This window comes from Daktulosphaira vitifoliae, unplaced genomic scaffold (assembly GCF_025091365.1).
Source record: "Daktulosphaira vitifoliae isolate Bord-2020 unplaced genomic scaffold, ASM2509136v1 Scaffold_5, whole genome shotgun sequence".
In the NCBI taxonomy this organism is placed as follows: domain Eukaryota; kingdom Metazoa; phylum Arthropoda; class Insecta; order Hemiptera; family Phylloxeridae; genus Daktulosphaira; species Daktulosphaira vitifoliae.
In genome coordinates, this window is record NW_026099576.1 from 1,594,073 (window position 1) to 1,615,422 (window position 21,350).

The window sequence follows — 21,350 nt, forward strand, 5'->3', positions numbered from 1 at the left end:
GTTCAAAAATATGAGCTTTTTTTAATTTTCTCAAAAAATATTTTACTTACAAAAAAAAGTTTCGTACAAAAGTTGTTTAAAAGACAATTTTAAACAAAAAAATTATCTTATATTTTTTCATTTAAACAAATATTTTTCGAGTTACATTACATTTAATATGAGTACTAAAATTTATTTTCCAATTTTTTTCATTTTACGGTTACTTTTTATCATGTTATACTTACATTAGACACAATGTTATAAATGTTATATGTGTGTATGTGTGATTTTATTTATTTATAGTACCATTAAAGTGTAGTGTATATTAAGATACAACCGATAGAGTAGGTAATTGATTTGACGCTATATTGTTTAAACCGAACTAAACGCTAAATTGTACATTCTCAAACAATAATTATATTATGTCAATTGCCACCGGAATTTCTGCTAATCTTTTTCTTTTTCTTTGCCTTAATCCCAACTACTTGGGGTCGGCCACCCTCATCCTAAACTTCCATTTGACAACACGATCTTCCACATCGTCTATGCTCACATCAGCTGTCCTCATATCGCATTCAATAGTATCCCTCCATCTCTTTTTTGGTCTTCCTCTACCTCTTCTTTCTTCAACATTCATTTCTATAACTGTTCTTACAGCTTCCGATTCTTTTATCCTCTTAACATGACTAAATCATCTAAGTCTATTTACTCATCTACATTACACACATTCCTGTTCTATTCTTTTGTCAAATGCCCAACATTCTGAACCATTCATCATAGCTGATCTCACTACAATCTTATAGAACTTACCTTTCAGTCTCATTGGAGTTCTTTTATTGCATAACACACCAGACGCTTCTTTCAACTTCAACCACTTGCACTTAATCCTGTGTCTTACATTCAAAAACGGTGGTATTGACGAGAATGTAAGACACNTCGTCAATACCACCGTTTTTGAATGTAAGACACAGGATTAAGTGCAAGTGGTTGAAGTTGAAAGAAGCGTCTGGTGTGTTATGCAATAAAAGAACTCCAATGAGACTGAAAGGTAAGTTCTATAAGATTGTAGTGAGATCAGCTATGATGAATGGTTCAGAATGTTGGGCATTTGACAAAAGAATAGAACAGGAATGTGTGTAATGTAGATGAGTAAATAGACTTAGATGATTTAGTCATGTTAAGAGGATAAAAGAATCGGAAGCTGTAAGAACAGTTATAGAAATGAATGTTGAAGAAAGAAGAGGTAGAGGAAGACCAAAAAAGAGATGGAGGGATACTATTGAATGCGATATGAGGACAGCTGATGTGAGCATAGACGATGTGGAAGATCGTGTTGTCAAATGGAAGTTTAGGATGAGGGTGGCCGACCCCAAGTAGTTGGGATTAAGGCAAAGAAAAAGAAAAAGATTAGCAGAAATTCCGGTGGCAATTGACATAATATAATTATTGTTTGAGAATGTACAATTTAGCGTTTAGTTCGGTTTAAACAATATAGCGTCAAATCAATTACCTACTCTATCGGTTGTATCTTAATATACACTACACTTTAATGGTACTATAAATAAATAAAATCACACATACACACATATAACATTTATAACATTGTGTCTAATGTAAGTATAACATGATAAAAAGTAACCGTAAAATGAAAAAAATTGGAAAATAAATTTTAGTACTCATATTAAATGTAATGTAACTCGAAAAATATTTGTTTAAATGAAAAAATATAAGATAATTTTTTTGTTTATAATTGTCTTTTAAACAACTTTTGTACGAAACTTTTTTTTGTAAGTAAAATATTTTTTGAGAAAATTAAAAAAAGCTCATATTTTTGAACTTTTGCGAGGCTGTAAAAAAAAAGCTCAAGTCCAATCGATAAGGACTTTTAGTATGTCATTATACATATACATAATTCAACTTTAAAAAAAAAAAAAATTTGGTTGGGAATTTTTTCCGCCATTTGCTAAAATTATTCCTTTGTTGACTGGCCTAACTGTATTATCTCGAAATTCTCGCAATAATAAATTGCCACGTTAATCCAACTTCCCCGACGAGTTATAATTGGCTATGATGGTAAGATTTGGCGTTTCGCTTTAAATAAAAGTAAACGACTTGGTGCTTTTCTGAATATTTTTTTCACACTTGAAATAATTTTATCTACGGCATGAAATTGACTTCTTACTTCTTCTGCGACTCTATGATGCCTTGTATAACACATGTTACGTGAATCATTTTCGAGTAAAGACTTTTTAGCACTTGCAAGTGGGCTTTTATATATTGGCCTGTAACAACAACATGGTTTGCCACTTGCATAACGACTAGCTATAGTAGCAAGGGTCGCCACCGCCTAGGCGAGGTGTCACACCTATCAGATATGATTACCGGACCATAGGTGGAATTTGATTTTAAGTTAATTAAAAGTATAATCTAAGTTTATAAGTCGTTTTATGTATAAATTACTATAATACCTCGTGGTTTATTAAACACAATTATGACAATCAAAGTTGTATGTGGTTGATATGTAAAACATACCGTAGCCCGTGTCTATATTAAGGAATAGGGATAAAATACACGCGAGTAATTAAGTTACTCAATAAAATAAAATAAATATTACAGTTGAAATTAATAAGGAAATTTAATTTAATTGTTAAAAAAAAGAAAATTAAGTTAAACATGGACAAAAATGCGAATGATCAAAAACCATGTCTACAAATAAAGGCAACAAAAATAAAATAAAATATTTAAACAAAAAAACAAATAGTATTACAAACATCACGGACGGTATTGGAACACATCCGTTAATGTTAATCGAAAATTAATGAAAAACACCAGGAGCGGTCTGGACACTCGCTCCTTAGCGTTGGCTAGAAGAAAAGGGAAACACATGCTCTCCACACATAAACAAAATTAAGTTAATTTATGATAAAATAAAAATGAAATAAAATATAGCTCATTACATAAATATAATATATAAAAAAAAAAAAAACGATACCCGGTCTCCGAAGAGACCCATCCGATGGTCTGGATTAGTGATATACCACAAGAAATATTCCCCAGGGAACGTTCCTGGGAATGAGGAATATTCCGGAAATATTCTATTACCACTCGGGAATATTTCTTTAATAAGAACTAATACATTTTATTTATTATAATTACTAAAGTATGGCAGTGCTAGTGAAAGAGACAACGTTATTGTATTTATATCTTGATTACACTGATATGTTTATCAACATATTATTGATAAGCAATATATTAGGGCTTAGATTAAAATTGATTATAGTAGTATCGTTTTTCACAGTGATTTTATTTGTTATTTTACTTTTCAAAATACTTTGAAAATGCCGGCAAGTAAAAATATTCGAATTGTTTGTCTTATTTTAACGAAAGACTAGTTAACTTCAATGAAAAAATGTAAATTATCATTACAAACATTAGCTGTTCATGTTGTTGGCTCTTCTATGATAGGAATAAACAGAAACAAATTAATTTTAGATGATGCTGTATTTTGGACTAAAATCGATAAACTTATTAATTTACTTAACCCTATTGTAAAATGGATTACAATTTTAGAAGGGGACAGCAATATAATTAATCATGTATTTGATGCTTTTTATGAAATTCAAAATACTTTTTGTAGTTATATCTCAGAATCACTGATTATTTCTACTAAAAAAGTGCAAATAATACTGAATAAGTTTAAAGAAAGACATTTAAATACTATTAAACCTCTACACTTAGCTGCATCTTTGTTGGATCCCAAAACTCAAGGGTGTAATTTATCAAATTCAGAAGTATTAAAAGCTATTGAGTTTATTGATCAAATGATATCTATACAAAATAATATGACTGATTCTCTTAAAATGGATGGTGCTCAAATAATAGCTGATATAGCAAATTACAGATCTCGACAAGATATATGAAGCAATAATTTTATTTGGAAATGTGTGGAGAAAATAAGTCCTTTAACATGGTGAAATAGTTTTTGTTCAAGTACTCATTTATGTATTGCAAAAAAAATATTAATTGTTCCTGCTACATTAGCAACCACTGAACGTTCATTTAGCACATTCTCAAATATTCACACAAAAAAAGGAACCGTTTAACAACATCAAATGCTTCAAAAATAACTTTTGTTGCCCATTATTGGAGACAAAATATAGAATAGAATAAAAAAGTTACTTATGTTAATTATGAAGGCGAACCCCGTGAACCTAATGAAATGGATAAAAATACACTTAATATATCAATTGTGTCAGATGAAAATTCAATGTCAATTGATGGTTTAATTTCGTCCGACGATGAAGAGTGGTGTCCTAGTGACAGTGACAATGATTTCTTTAATGAGTATTTAAAACAAAAAGAAATAAGTTATCTTGTTGTTATTTACATTTATAAGTAAACATTTATGTTAATAAAGTTATCCTTTGCTTTTATTACTTTTGAAAAACCTGGAAAATGTGAACAAAAAATAACGTATTAAATTTGGTAATTTGGTTAAGCATTTTATAGGCATCATAGACTATGATGCCTATAAAATGATTCATAGCATACAGTTAATTTGAAATATAAACAGTGAAAAGTATAACAGAATCAAAAATTATAATTAGTTATAAAATATTTAAAATTCCTAATGTTTCAACATAAAATTTCATATTTAGTTTAATGTAAATATATACAAGCAGTTTAAATAATTACTTATAGTCAATTCTTTGCATCAACAACTGAACCTTTAGTACATAATTTCATTATATTGATAAATTTATAGGTACCTAAATCCTAATCAAATCAAATATTTTTAGAATAATTCTACTAATTATTACACAAATGTCTTACTTTTCTCCAATAATATTTTTGTGTATAAAATATAGGCCATGGACCATTTACAGCTATAAGTTTAGTTAAATATTGAAACAAAATTAATAAATATGAACAAAATTTAATAAAATTATAATATTCCCGATAAATTCCCGGTATAAGGAATGTTCCGGAAATTTTCCCATCATAAAATTCCTGGGAATTTGCACATCACTAGTCTGGATGCTTCGCCGAAAAGACCTGGCCGTTCGCCGTTGGCGGCTCTACTCCATCATTGAAAAAAAAATGTCAATAAAACAATAAATGTGTGCACCCTAGCACGGTCAATGACAGAAGAAAAAATAGAGAAGAGTCAACACCTGTCTAACGGCAATTTCAAATCGATAACGGCCAGTCTTTTTGGAAGGGATCAATACTGATAAACAATTCGATTTTAATTATATTTCTCTTTTATCGCCTTATCTAGCGGTCAGTGGCAAAATAATGAGTGGTTGACACCGCTGTGTCAGAAAAAGGTTCTTTCGCGCGATAAAATAAATAAGTAGACATAACAAAAAATCATAAACGGTCCACCTACGAATTTGTGACGTTACACACTTCTCCTGATTTAACCATGTAAGGTGTAGCATCAGATAAAAATAAAAGTACATTGTCATGTTTAATACCAGCTGTTTAATAATAAATTCATGGATTTGTCAAAAAGTTTGTTAATTGTGGAGTGATTAGCTTTTTCTAGTTCATCCGAATTTAGTAAAAAAATTTTGCTTGCGCAACTTTCATCAAGAATACCAACTATTCATTCATTCGCAATGTAACGACCCTCTACATCAGTCGTCTCATCGATACTGACCCAAATTTTATTGTCTGTTTTCCTTTATCGTTAATAGTTTCATTATAAATTTATTATACGTATCCTTTTTGCAACGTAAATTCGCTCGGAATTTTATTTTTTGTATACAATTCCAAAAATGCTTTTAATTTTCGATTTTCTAATTTATTTAAAGGAATGTTAGCGGAAATAAGAGCCTCACACAAATCTTTGTTGAATGATGATTTTCTATTACTAATTTTTTTAAATAACTGTTGCTGTATTCGATTAATTTGATTTTAATATCAGACAAAGCCTTTTATATGTTTGTCACTTTTTAAATGTTTTTAAATATATTAGGACTAAATTCATATTTTAAATCAATTAACACACCACTTTTCAAATAACGCAGATACAACACATAGAAATGATTTGAATAGAATTGTATTATCGACAACAACAATCGAATATATCATATTTGATAATCAAATTACTTGTTAATTTTTGTTTTTACATTCATATTTATGTGTTAGTATAGTGTTTTTTTTCAATACAATTTTGGTTATTTTGGATATTAAAATTGCCTTAATTATAAAAAAGATAATTAACGAATACTTAAAATAAATTATTATACAATTAATAATAGTAAAAATTAATGATGGGCATTTTCAAATATTTTAAACTATCGATTAACTATTCGAATTGTGTTTATACAACCGATTAGTTTATAATAAACATTTTCGAATAGTTTTTAAAACTATTCAAATATATTGTGAAACTATCGAATATTTTTACCATAAAATGTGAAACAAATGTAAAAATTCAAAGTTGAAAATTATACCATAGTATTATTCAAGGGAACAGTATATTAAAGTCTTCTTTTTAAAACTAACCAAGTCATATAAATAAAAAATAATTTATTCATAAATACCTAATATAATGCCAATGTGATGGAATGCCTATTGTTCGATCTCCTGGATTGTTGTACATACTAATATAATCTAATGGATCGGGTCCACCTAACCTAAAATAAATTAAACAAATACCTTCACTATATTAGGAATTCATATCCATGTATGCATTTTTATGGTGTCTTTTTTAACTCATTTTCAGAATATAATTCAACTATAATAATAATATTGGGTGCTAAATTTAATTTTTCTCATATCATTTTTAAAAAACAAATATAATTTACCAAATTCATGGAGCTAGCTAACCCCCCTAACAACCTTCTAGTTGCATCAAAACTTCAAAGATATAATTACTTCTTTCTTAGTTTCTAAAGTTAGTACCAAAATAAAATGTAGACTGAAGGTTGCAATTTTTTTACCTTAAAAGAATAAAATTCAAGGCATGAATACATCTAAAATTATTCCTGCATAATTTATAGTGATTTTACAAACTATTTTGGTTATCTAGCCAAAAATTGAAAGAATTAAATTAAACTCTTATATAATAATTTTGGTTTAATCTCAATAATCAGGATACATAACATCACTGATATAATTTCAGTCAAAGCTTTTACACATACAAATTCCTATAATATTTTAGTTAAGAACATACAAATTAATCTATGACACATAATTTGGTTACACATCAAATTTTCATGACCATTTTATAGACTCTAGTAGTGTCCAACAATATTTTTAAAACAATCTTAGTAAAAAATCACCTAGTAATCATTAGATCACTAGAATTTATTTTTACTTCAATAGTTTTCTAATTGAAACCCAAGCCACAAGAGAACATTTTTTTTTTTTTAGACCAAGTGTTCTATTGTTAATGCCTCAATAATAAAGAGAATTTTAGGCAAAAAATATTGTTTTTAAAAACTAAAATAACTTTAAAAAATAAAAATAATCACAAATTATTTACAGCTATTATTTTTCAATTCATCTTAGTAAAATGTTAAAACAATTCTTATTACAATACAATTTTAACATTTTTAACAGAAAATTAATTACATATTTTTTTCTAATAAATTTTCACTATTTATCCTATTTATTTATGTTATAAGCTCTTATAAGCAAAGCAGCCTGGTTAGTTCAATTAATGTCACATGACAATATTTTTATAAAAACTATCTATAATTCAAAAAACTAAATATATTTTAAAATAAATATGTTACACAGTCCTTTTAGTTTCGATGCTGAAAAAAATTATTTATTTAGATTTCATATATTATCATTTATAGAGGTATAAAATACAATTAAAACTTAAAAAACATTAGTTTTTTCTTATTTTTTGAAAAATATCTCATATAAAATTGCTATACGAGTTTTCAAATTATATTTATTTAAAATTGATTTTATATTTATTGTATTTTATTGAGCATTGGTTGACGATTCTATTTTTTTTTTGTACTTTCAGTTATTAGTCATAGTGATTCAGTTTCCAGCTTTTCATTTTCGCAATAATGAGTTGACAGTTAACAATAATATAAAGTCAATCAATTAGTCAGAATGATTTTAATAGGTATACATTTTAAATTTAGTTGACTGTTTAACATGTAATTCTCATAGCTCGTCAGTTTTTAATCTGAAGCAGTTATTAAATTTTCTTTACCTACATATTTTTTTATTAATTAGTATTTTTAATTGAAAAACATGTTTTTTCTTTGTGTCAATCTTAAAACTTATATAGATCTTTGCATAAATATTATAAAAAAAAAAAGTTTCTAGTGTCTGATATTATGAGTTTCTAAACTACTATATTACTCTGTTGAAATAATACTAAAATACTATAACCAGTGACATAATAATTTTATACAAGTAATCTAAGAATGAACAAAAAAAAAGTGTATTTTAAGTATTAATTAGATTGTATACCCAATAATGATATACATATATATATACCGCATGGGGTACCCATATGGGTAACGGGTGTGACAATCCCACGGACTCCAGTTATGTGGACGGGTAGCCTGAAGGACATCAGATGTCGTCTCAGGTAAGTATGTAATCACTAAGATCGTGATACTGAAGCCTGTCCACGCCCTCCGTCACCACACATGGTGTAGGATTCTCCTTTAACGGGGTTGCCGTAAAGCCAACGACCCCATGCATAAAAAAAAAATTGTTAAGAAACAGCTAACCATGCCTCGGATGTATAATAGATTAACGGACTTAACAATCGGAACTTGGAATGTGCGGTCTCTCTACAGGATCGGCGCTTTGACAACAGTCTTATCGGACCTTGAGCGATATAGATTGGCGATTACGGCTATTCAAGAAGTAAGGTGGACTGGCACAGGACACCTTAAGACAAAGAAACATACAGTATTCTACAGTGGAGGAATCAAACATGAGAAAGGAGTTGGCTTCATAGTAAGTGATCAAGTACTACAAAATGTTAAGAGATTTGAAGCCATCAATAATAGAATTTGCTACCTAGAAATACAATGTAGATGGTTTAAAATAATATTAGTTAACTGTTATGGGCCTACGGAAGACATGAATGAAGACCAAAAAAGTGAATTTTATGAAGATACAGAAAGAGTCTATAGCACAATTTCAAATAATCATATAAAAATAATGCTTGGAGACTTTAATGCCAAAATTGGAAAGGAACCAACTCTCAAACGGACCATTGAAAAAGAAAGTTTACACGAAACGTTTAACGACAATGGAGAAAGGCTAATAACTTTAGCCTTAGCATCAAACATGACAATTAGTAGCACTTGTTTTCCTTATGTAAAAAAATTCATAAGGAAACCTGGGTGTCTCCGAAAGGAATGGTTAAAAACCAAATTAACCATGTACTTATTGATGCAAAAAGAAGAAGATATATAACGGATGTAAGAAGTTACAGGGGAGTAAGTGGATGTTCGGACCATTTCTTAGTGAAGGCCAAAATCAAAATAAGATTAGGAGTTAGAAAGAGGGAAGAAAAAATGTTTAAAAAGCAATTTTATATGAAAGAATTAGAAAATCTAGAAAAAGTCAAGAACTTCAGAGAAAATATTGCACAAAATATACAACGACAAGAAGAAACAACGGAAGATAATGTCGAAATTCTATGGACAAACTTAGAACAAACATTAAATAGCACAGCGAAGGAAACACTGGGTTTCAAAAAGAAAGAAAAGAAAAAGAATAAATAGTTTGACGTTGACTGCAAGAAGGCTTTAGAAGAACGAGATAGGGCTCACCTCATAATGCTAAGAGATCCAAAGGAAGAAAATAAAATCCAACTGGCTAAGATGCAACGAGAAGCAAAAAAGACCTTGAGAACAGAAAAAAGACAATGGGAAAAACATAAAATTGAACAAATTGAAAGCAATTACAGGAGTAATCCAGAAATTTTCTTCGGAGGAGCGAACGAGATTAAGATAGGTTTCAAACAGAGGACAACTATGGTAAAAAACGATGATGGAACAATAATAACAAACCCGAACGAAATAGTCGATAAATTTAAAAGCACCTTTGCAGAATAACTAAACAAGAAAAATAGGGAAACAGTAGTACCTGAACCAGATGTTATAATAAAACAAGATCTGATCGAACCAACAGATGAAGAGGTAGATAGAGCCATACAAATGCTCAAAAATGGAAAATCGCCAGGAGAGGATGATATAGCCTCAGAACTTCTAAAAAAAGGAGGTCAAGCTTTAGTACAACGGATGGGAAATATAATTCGAAAAATATGGAAGGAAGAAACATTGCCAGTACAATGGAATACTTCTATCTTATATCCAATATGATGCGTTGATGGGAGGGAGATGTGTTGGATTGCAGAAATTACAGGGGAATATCTATACTCTGTACAGCGTACAAGATACTATCAAATGTATTATTAAACAGGCTAATACCCTATGCACAAGAAATAGTAGGAGAATATCAAGCAGGATTCACAAAAGGAAAATCTACATTGGACCAAATTCACATAGCAAAACAACTGTTTTTGGAGAAAAGTTACGAATTCAATCAAGACTTATTTATCCTTTTCATTGACTATAAACAAGATTATGACTCAATCATCAGAGAATCCTTGTGGGCTGTGATGCTAAAATTTGGAATATCGGAGAAAATGGTAAAATTAATACAAACTTGTAATACAATTTCTAAATGTAGGATTAGATCAGCAAAGGTCGGAAGAATTCAATGTAGAAAATGGTTTAAGACAAGGTGATGCACTATCTCCTATACTATTTAATATAGCACTAGAATATGTAGTAAAATCTGTCTTAGAAATCAACACAGGGGTTAAAATTCATGAAAACACAGAAGTAACTATAGTAGCATACGCAGATGATATTATGATAGTAGCTGAATCAGAAACAAATCTAAAAATGACAACATCAAGTTTGATGAAAAAAAGTAAGGAGATGGGATTAATAATCAATGAAAGCAAAACAAAATACATGATATTATCACGAAGATTTCACAACCAAACAGAATTAGTAGTAGGAAAAATGAGATTTGAAAGGTAGAAACTTTTAAATACCTTGGAGTGGGTCTGGACACAACCAATGGGGGACACAATGAAATACAAAGAAGAATAACTGCAGCTAATAGATGTCTTGGAATGTTAAAATCACTCTTTAAGTCTAGAATCCTCTCAAAAAGGTCGAAAATAACAATGTATAAAGTACTTGTGCAGGCCTATTGCTTTATACGCATGTGAGACAAAAACGAATGAAAAAAAGCTAGCAATATTTGAAAGGAAAATTCTAAGACAAATTTTTGGCCCCAAAAAGAATAAGGAAACCAATGAATATGAGCGTAGAACTAATGATGACGTATATGAACTATACAACCAACCGGACATAGTAGCAGTAATGAAGAGCAAAAGAATCGGATGGGCAGGACATGTTTGGCGCACTGAAGGAAAAATACTAAATAAAATAACCTCATGGAAACCATACAAAAAGAGACCCCTCGGCCGACCGAGACAACAATGAAGTGACTGTGTATATCAAGACTAAGGTTGTTAGGAGTAGAAGATCCGAAAGAGATGGCAAAGAATAGAGAACGATGGAAGTTGCAGCAAAGGGCCTTGATGGCCTATACAAAGCCTTTAAAAAAAAAAAAAAAAATGTATATATATTATATATCATATAATGATAATATATGAAATCTAATTAAATAATTTTTTTTTCCATCAAAAACTAATAAGATTGTGTAACATATTTATTTTAAATTATATTTAATTTTAGCATAAAAGATCATTTTTATAAAAATAACGTGATAATACCAATATTATAAAAATTTTTCATTTTTTCACTGTTAACAGAGATTATTTCAATATTTGGTTACACTAAAAACATAAAAATTTCATTTTTAAAATCCTTATAAATTTATCTATCAGCCATAAAAAAATTATAATTATAGGTTTAAGTAAAAAAGTTATAGGAAACAGTTCAATTTTCTTTTTTGTAAAATTACCGTCAAATCAACTTTAAAATTCATGTGTAGTAGTGGTTTAAACTTCAGATATATCTCAAATTTCGCAAGTAACTCTTAAATAATATAGACCATTAATGTTTTAGATGGAGATTTTTAAATAATTTTTTATTAAATAATTAATTACGTCATTTTCAATAGAGATTATTTCAAAAACTAAAATTAATCAGAAAATTCTAAAACCAGATTGGAATCATCGACATCATTTGGAATTTTCTATCATATTGTTTGGCACAAAAAATTTATATTTTTATTTGTTGTGCTATATATTACATAGATGTTTAGTAAGTAAGGAAACAGGTTTCTATTGTTCTCGTTAACAATTACCCAATTATCTTACTTTTTGAACACCTATATATTATGATATAATATTATTATCAAAAACCATAATTCCCCTCAACCTATATTTTCAAGTATTAATTGCAATATACTGCTTCAAAAAAAATTTATAGTGCTTGATAAATGTTTTTAACTTTTAAAAATCAAAACTATTTAATTATATTAAACAAAAATATGAAGTTTAAAAAAAAAATAATTTTATTAACTTATTAAATCAATAAGATAATTCCGATTAAAAATAGAATTAAAACCATTTTACAAAGAATAGATGCATACATAAAATACTTAATAAAAGGAATAATCCAGAATTGTATGCAACTGAATGATTCTAAATTTATGTTAATTTTTAAATAAAACTAAGAGTATAATGAATAAATAAAATAAACAAAAATATAAAATAATATTTTATTTTATATAATTCAACGAGTAGGGCCCTTTTTCAAATAGATATGTACAATTTATACAAACATTACAATTTTTAAGTACAAAACAATAAAAAATCCACAATAACTTGTGGACAAAGTAACAAAAATTTTAGATATTTAATATTTTTAGAACTAAGTGTTAAATAACGAATTAATGAAATGAATGTCCTTATTGGCACAAGACATTAAACACCTTAATGGATCATTCACTAAATAATTGATGGAAGCATACGGGACAAAAAAGGGAGTATAAGTTTGGGTAGAACACTGTGGAATCTTGAAATAAATTAGTGAAAGAAGTTCAGAGGACTCAAAATTACCAATAATTAATCTTTCTAAGAACCTGATGCCTGCAACATATCGTCGTTCAGCCAGAAGGAGAAGCTATTGGAGTATAGTCGTGAGGTGGACATAGAACTTTTAGTAGGAAACTGGCAAAACGCAAAAATGTATGCTGAACACGCTCAATCTGCAACAAACTTTTTGCTGCATGAGGATTCCAAACAACACAACCATATTCCAGTATTGGTCGTACAAGAGCACAGTATACATTTTTAATAGCAATGTTTAGCTTAAAGTCTTTTGCCAGTCTAAATAATACACCAAGTACTTTAAACACCTTACAGCATATATAATTAATGTGTGGGTTAGGGTCAAGGTTAAAACGTAACGTTTATCCAAGGTCCATGGCAAAATCAGTTTGACGTCGGATATTATTTATGTCAAGGCTATAAGAAAAAACTAGTGGAAATTTTATCCTATGAAATGTGAAAACCTAACATTTGGAGATATTGAGTGTTAATCCTAATGCACTAAACCATTTAAAAAAAAAATCAAAATCAGCTTGTAACTTTAAGCAATTGTCAATTGTAGATACTCGCATATATGACTTGATGTCATCAGCAAAACAGAGAATGTGGCAGTGGCGTAGGATTTGAGTGACACTATTAATAAATAAGGAGAATAAAAGTGGAGATAGATGACCCCCTTGTAGAACACTAGAAGGGGCTAAAAATAGTATAGACTTTATACCAAATACCTTAACCCATTGATATCGGTCATGAAAATAGGATTTAAACCAAGATAAGAGAGGTTCACCTAAACCAGATTTACCTAAAACACTAATAAGAGCATTATGATTTACTGAATCAAAAGATTTTTTAAAATCGGTATATATTACATCCACTTGAGAACTATTCTGAAATGAGTCGAAAATATAATTACAGAATAAGAGATTATTTATGGTGGTTGAATGACCTGGGCGAAAGCCATGCTGTTCTTCCATAATCACACTATTTATAGAAGGTTAGATGGCTTTTAAGACTAATGACTCAAATATTTTTGATAAATGTGATTGGATAGTAGTTAGAAACTATAGACGGAAAGCCTGATTTATGAACCGGTATAACTGAGCTAAACTTAAATAACGTCGGAAAAATACCCTCATCAAGTGATCGTCTAAATAGTATCAACAGTAGATCGTCAAAGCTGACCTTAGCTCAAATAAGAATGATCCGGCGGAGGCCATCAAGTCCAATGGACCAGTTGCCACGAAGATTTGAAAGGCTTTGGAAAATTTCATCAATAGTAAAAGTAACATTATTTGGTAGGTCATAAGTAAAGATACCCAATTTTTCTATGTCAACCTCATTATGATCTGTAGAATAAACAGAAGAATTATTATTTGATAACAAATTAGCTGTCTCCTGTTCATTAGAAGTACTATTACCATTTAATGACATAACTTTGGGTATGGTATTACTAGAACGTTTGTTGTTTACAAATTTCCAAAATTCTTGAGGATTATCATTAAGTAAAAGTTCAGCACACGTAACGTAGTCGCAATAGCATTTTTTGGAATCAAATTTATATTTTGCACGGAAAAACGAGAATTCTTTATAGTCCGACATATTTAAAGTAGACTTATATATTGCATGTGCTTTTTTCTTGAGTATCAGTGTTCACTTAAGATCTTTATTAAACCATGAAGGATATGACGAATCTTTATAATAGCATTGAGGAACAAAATCAATGACGGATTTGTGCAAAGCATCATAAAATAAATTTACAACCGAATCAGCATCTTGGAGGAGAAATGTAGAACTCCAATCAAATGATGAAATAAATAATTGGATAATATCATAGTTCACCTTACGAAAGTTATAGAAAGAATGGCTACTATCACAAGAAGGCAGAGTAGTACATGCTGGAAGGGTAATGTTTAATGCTGGGTGATATAAATCTTCTGGTACTAGTATTATACCATTATAATAATGGTATAATAATATATAATAATATATAAAGTAAAATTTATTATTTTATACTATGATTTATTTTTTATTTTATTTATTTAACAATTTTTTAGTTCTTGTAAGTTTAATTTAATTTAATTTTTAATCAGTAACTTGATGATACTGCACTAATAAAACAAGTAATTACATTTATATATACATTATACTCATAGTTTTATTTAAATTTTATTATTTTAATAATTTCATTTTTTTTTTTTTTTAAGAAATCAAATGATTTATGATAAGTAAATCAATCTTTACATAACTAAAAATAAAAATTAATAATTTGAATTTGTTCTATCTATTAACATTATAAAGAACCCTAGCTACACTATTATGTTAAAACAAGAATTTTTAATTAAATTTAAATATCGATACATTAGTTTAAAAATATTTTAATTTATATTTTGTTTATTCTAAGAATTTTTTTTTTTATATTAAAATAAAGGCTGCATTAATAAAGGCCATTGGGGGTGATTATATGTATATCAAGTGTATATCACAATAAAATACTAACTTAAACAATTAGATTAGGTTAACATAGAAAGTGAATAAAAATTGGTCATTAGCACATAAGTTATACAGATATTATATTAAGTCAAAAAGTTCGATAGCCTTGAGGAAATTTATCATCTTTCGTACAGATTTAAGGTATTGTTTTAGAGATTGGGGAGGTGGTGAGGTCTAAGCATTTTATATTTGACATTATATTCATAAATTAAAAATACTCACCAATATTTAACAACAGTAGTTGCTTGTAATGGGTTACATTGGTCAGGATATATTCTTTTGCATAATGAATATAATGATGTTAATCCTACAGGCAAAGAAGGTGGCATACAGTTTACGTCTGAAATAGATCTTGAAGAATGCATGGACATTTCATTTAGATTGTCAACATTATTCATTTTTTCATACATACATGAAAAATGAATTCAGTAGTTTACAATACATTTTTCAATTCATTAAGTATATTTCTAGCTGAAATCAAAAATAATTAATAATAGATCACTTTATTTTTATGAAAATGTTATATAAGGTGACTTCACCATTGAATGAACGATTATATTGTTTAACATCACAATTTTAAAGTGAATGAATAATTAATGATATTGCATGAAAAATCATAATATAGTAGGACTAAATTCAATTTTTTTTGTCAAAAACTATTAATCACACAACTCACCACAATCAGATTATACAAATATCAGTTAAAAACTTAAGTGTTCATTCACTTGTGATGTAACCTATTATAATATACAACAAATTTAAAGACATTTTTACAAAGCATAAAACTAATAGTTATTTTGAAATAATATTTGAATAGTTACTGTATTATTTTAAATGACACTAATTTTTATAAGTCATAAATATATTAGTAATTAATATTGGCCATAAATTAAAACCAATTTAAAATTATAAAATTTAATAGAAATTGTTAACATGAATAAATCAAACATTCACTATGTTAGACAAATTAAAAGTATTATTAGGTATTTATCTCTGTAACATGGTTTTTTTTTTTATTAAATAAGAATAATGACAAATTGGGTCAAATATAAATAATAATTTTCTAAAATCATTTAAAGAACAAACCAGATTATAAAGAAAGTTTTATTATAATACTAATTATTTTATAATTTTTGTTGCTATATTGAATTTTGTTATTTTAAAAAAATACAAATAATAACATTGTGTCACGGCATACGACGTTAAAGATATGATATCTAATTACAAAACAAAATTTTGGTAAAAAAAGATATTTCTATTATCAATCACGTAAAGTTAATATCAATCCGATAACAATTAATACATTATGATAACACTTGTTGGTCTAGTTGCAATAACAGGCTCTCGTACGATTCGGGAATATATAAGATAGGAATGATTTTTTTTATGGTAAAATATTTAACAGTATAGAAATATTGATAGAAACGTAAAAATTAGGAAACATAATTTCAAGAAATTAGATTTAGTGGGACATTAATATATTAAAACATCGGAATGTTTACCGAGGAAAAGTATTATAACATATTATAGTATTATATAGTAAGTAAGAATAGGTACTTTGAATGTTGACTGGTAGAAGTAGATAAATAGTAAAAGTATTGAAGAGGAGAAAAGTGAACATTTGTTGTGTGTAGGAAACTAAGTGGAAGGGAGAGAAAGCAAGGGAAATTGGTGAGGGTTATAAAATAATATACTCAGGTTAATAAAAAGAACGGTGTAAGGATAATAATAGATGAGGAGATGAAAAATAAAGTTGTCAAATAAATTAAGAAAAAAGTGTTGAATGTAATAAGTGCCTATACATCACAAGTAAGATGTGATGAAATAGACAAGGAAGTATTTTGAAAAGAGATGAGGTGATGGAAGAACAAATGATGTTTTATTTTTTTTGTTTTATTTTATGTTTCAATTTTTTCTATGAGGGTGGCCGACCCCAAGTAGTTTGGATTAAGGCTAGGAAAAAGAAAGAGAAAGTCTCTAATTTTAATTTGGTACCTAATCTACTAGTTTAAAATACACCTGTTATGAATAAAATATAAGGATGTATATTTATTTTAATATAATTTGTTAATAATAATTTACAAATTTATATATAATATACCATCAAACCCAGCTTAAATGGTTACTCTACATTTAAAATATAAAAAAAAATTTGCTAAAACAAACTCCAAATTAAAATTCTTTATAATAAATTATATTATAATGCATACACATTTACATATTTAGTACCCTTCCTGAAAAAATGTTCCGCATTCATATATAAATTCTATTTTGTTACACTTTTATTATTAATGATTTAATAAAGTAAAAGATGATATTCCAAGGAGTCAAGATTATTATGTACCTACTTAGGACATTCAATCAAAATATCAGTTGTTTAATTTACTTTTAAATCATCATTAATATAAATTGTAACTACTAATCTAAACTATGTTACTATTTTTTTTTTAGCTAAGTTAGAAATTTGGAATATTTTAGAAATTAATATAGTTTTTAATTAAAGTAACTCTACTTGACTTGTTGAAAGAAATAACTACCAAAACAGCTCTGTCTGGGAGGGAGTTAATGACACCTATAACCCTATTGCCTTGATCCTCTACTGAAATACAAATTTTTGAAAAAATTCCTGATAAATGTCTAAATTATTAAAAAAATAAAAGGAAAATAGAACCTGAATGATAAAAATGTTATTTAAAAGATGATTTTTGTAATATTCAATTAACTTTAAAATTTGTTTGATTATGAGTAAGAGTTGAATAACTTAAAAATATGATCTTGTAGTAAATCTACTTAAATTTATTTAAGTATTATTAGCCTCTTAGATATCATCAACAAACTGTTAATTATTAAATTGATCTATAATTAAAAACATAAAAAACTATAGATTCAATATTCAAATAAAAAATTTAAAAAATGATACATATATTCAAATTATTATTGTCTTAAATAATTATTTTTAGTAAAAATAATGATTATTTTTTTACATTTTTAACAAGAAATAAATTCCTAACAGTAATATTAATAAATAATTATTATATAATAAAGCAGATGCATCATTACATAAATCACCATGACAAAAACACATAAAAACTTTTTTGTATGACCAAATGGTATCATCACAACGTTCTTCACCATCAGAAGGTCCTCGTTGTAAACAAATTCTCTGGATAGCTGTATCAAATTCCTGTTCTTTAGCATCTACATCTCGTGTTTCAATTATTTTTCCACACCATCCAGAAGCACAAGGTGTGGTTTCCACACCAATACCTGGCTCTAAACTCAGTTCTGTGAGATTCGTGTATCTAAAGAGATCTTTACAGCTTCCCAATTCACCTCGTGAACGGCAAATAAAACATCGTTTCACGATACTTTCTGTGAAATTTACCCAGACTAATAACAATAAAATTACATTTAATTTAAAATTATAAAATGACATTGTAATTTTTTGGGGGAAACTATTTATTTTTGCCACCAAGTCACTTTCACTTTACAGTCGAAATATATGTATAAAAAATGTAACTAACGCCCAATGTTAAAGTAAAAAGTACTGATGTAAATATTTTTAATTAAAGGATACTATATGTTTAACTCATTATTAGATAAATTCTTAAAAAGGTGACTCAAGTAGTTAGACGGTAGATTGTTATATTCAACAGATTGTTTGACAATTTTATCAGACTTTAATGTGACCTTATATTGTTAACCCAAATAGGCTATTGATAAGACATAGGTTAAATTGCATAAATAGGAAATATTTAAATTTTAACTTAATAACTGTTTATAATATAATTATAAGAATAGATAACTTTAAATAAATTAAGTAACATATTTATTAGAATGCGGTATAAAAAGGCTATTATTGATAACATAAATCATGATAATAGGGAATTTAATCGTCATGGATCCATCGGATTTTCCTTTCAAAGATTTATTCGTATTTTTAATTACATAACTCTTCATTTTATCATTGATATTATTATCAAGTCTCCTCCAATGATTAAAAATATGTTGTCATCAGAATAGTTAATTTTACCAATTTATAAATAATAATTAAAATTAAAATATTAGTGACTCTATGATTATTAATTTGCATAACTAAATTCAATATAACATAAATACAAAAAAAAATGTATTATTAAAATAAATCAACTTATTTTTAAAATTTGATATTTAAAGTATTAATTGACATTTATTTCCACAACACGAAAAATAAATTTTTAATGAACAAATAAACTTAAAAGTTTCACTAAAACGAAAAGTCATTAAATTAAATAATATTTTAAGTTAAAATTAATTAAAAAAACGACTAAGCCGCAAAGAGTAAAAATCTTGAGTAGAGTGTTGCAGATTTTGTGTATTTTGAAGTTACCAGAAGAACTGGTTTTGACAGGGAAAAATGGTTTTTTATAAAGCCAAGTAAAAGGGAGCAGCATAGTGTTTCTTAGCATGATCTTGAAAGCTGAGGCTTTTTATTTTAATTAGTTAATTTCAATGGCGCACTGCCTTTGGGCGTTCCTTATAAATCTGTAAATAAGTAGATTTTATCTTACACTTGCAAATTATTTTGTATTTTAAATAGAGGAACTCTGTTTCGATGATGTTATGTATTTATGATATATTACCGAATCGGTAACACCTTTGTCTATCACGCTTAGGGTACGAGGTTCAAATCCGTCTGTGGCTATTAATAATTTGCATTTTTTTTTGAGTTAGAATAAAATTTTCGAATCATTTGATATTTATCTCATTAAGATTCAATAACTTCACTAAATATAAAGGATCCTATCACTATAGTCTCCCCTTGTGAGAAGAAATTTATATCCATATTAATATTTTACTATGTGGTTCTTTTTGTGGATACGATTTATTTTGCCAACCCTCCTAGACCTACTTTTTTCAACGATACGCCAAATGATTACAATTCGTATTTAGTTTAAGTTATTACCCTTAAAAATTGAAAAAATATTCCTTATTCAAATAAAAAGTAGCTTAATCAGCTTTTTCCATACAAACAATTAAAATCATTAATATCTAATATTCTTAAAGTATTTATTGTCGAATTAGATTTGATATGATAAAAGTATTTAACTACAAGAGTAAATAATTTTACTTTGTAATTTATTAATTTTTTAACTCTATTTGTGTTTGATACTACCAGTCTATAATATTCCAATTTTTTTGTAACATGTTGCTATATAAATCATAAATTTAAAAGAAAAATGATATTTAGTTTCACCTGAATTTAACGTTGGATTTTTACAATTATAATCAAATTTTATAATACGCTCAATTGAGTAAATCTTTTTAACAACTTTTTTTTATTGGCTTTTTTAGATATATAATCATTAAAATTAATTAAATTCTGAATATTTCCACTGTAGAATCTTTTTAAACACCAAAAATTAATTAGAAATGATTAATATGATTTTTATTTAAGTGATCTATTACGATAAAAATGTAAAAAAAAAATCAAACTTTTCTGTTTAATGTACTGTAAATAGTAATTATAAAATTTCCTGATTGTATATTAATCTTAACAATTTAATTTTTTTCTATTTAATAATGTCAATTTCAAACTTAAAAGTTATGGTAATAAATTCATTTTTTTTTTATTGAAACTTTCACTTTAAAGGACAAAAAAAAGTAGGTTCAAAATGATTACTTTTAACATATTAAAAATCAAAATCAATAATAATTTGAAAACAATTAATTTAAAAAATTATATAATATATAATTTAAAAAATTACTAATCTGGGTATAATTAAGGAAATAGAAGTTG

General features: G+C 27.4%; 1 protein-coding gene across 2 annotated transcripts; it reads right to left on the minus strand.

The window, feature by feature from the left end:
- Window positions 1-1,857: 1,857 nt before the first annotated feature.
- On the minus strand, window positions 1,858-19,552 carry LOC126908362 (uncharacterized). Of its 2 annotated transcripts, XM_050690361.1 has the most exons (5): window positions 16,658-18,530; window positions 16,248-16,308; window positions 15,794-16,042; window positions 6,534-6,626; window positions 1,858-2,261 (listed from the first exon to the last, which is right to left on the minus strand). In XM_050690361.1, the coding sequence occupies exons 3-5, from the start codon at window positions 15,979-15,981 to the stop codon at window positions 2,045-2,047; spliced, it is 498 nt and encodes a 165-aa protein (XP_050546318.1). In that variant the 5' UTR covers window positions 15,982-16,042; window positions 16,248-16,308; window positions 16,658-18,530; the 3' UTR covers window positions 1,858-2,044. The 2 variants fall into 2 exon arrangements, 1 of the variants encoding a protein (XP_050546318.1); XR_007704753.1 differs by lacking the exons at window positions 1,858-2,261; window positions 6,534-6,626 and having other exon boundaries at window positions 15,808-16,042; window positions 16,658-19,552.
- Window positions 19,553-21,350: the final 1,798 nt, after the last annotated feature.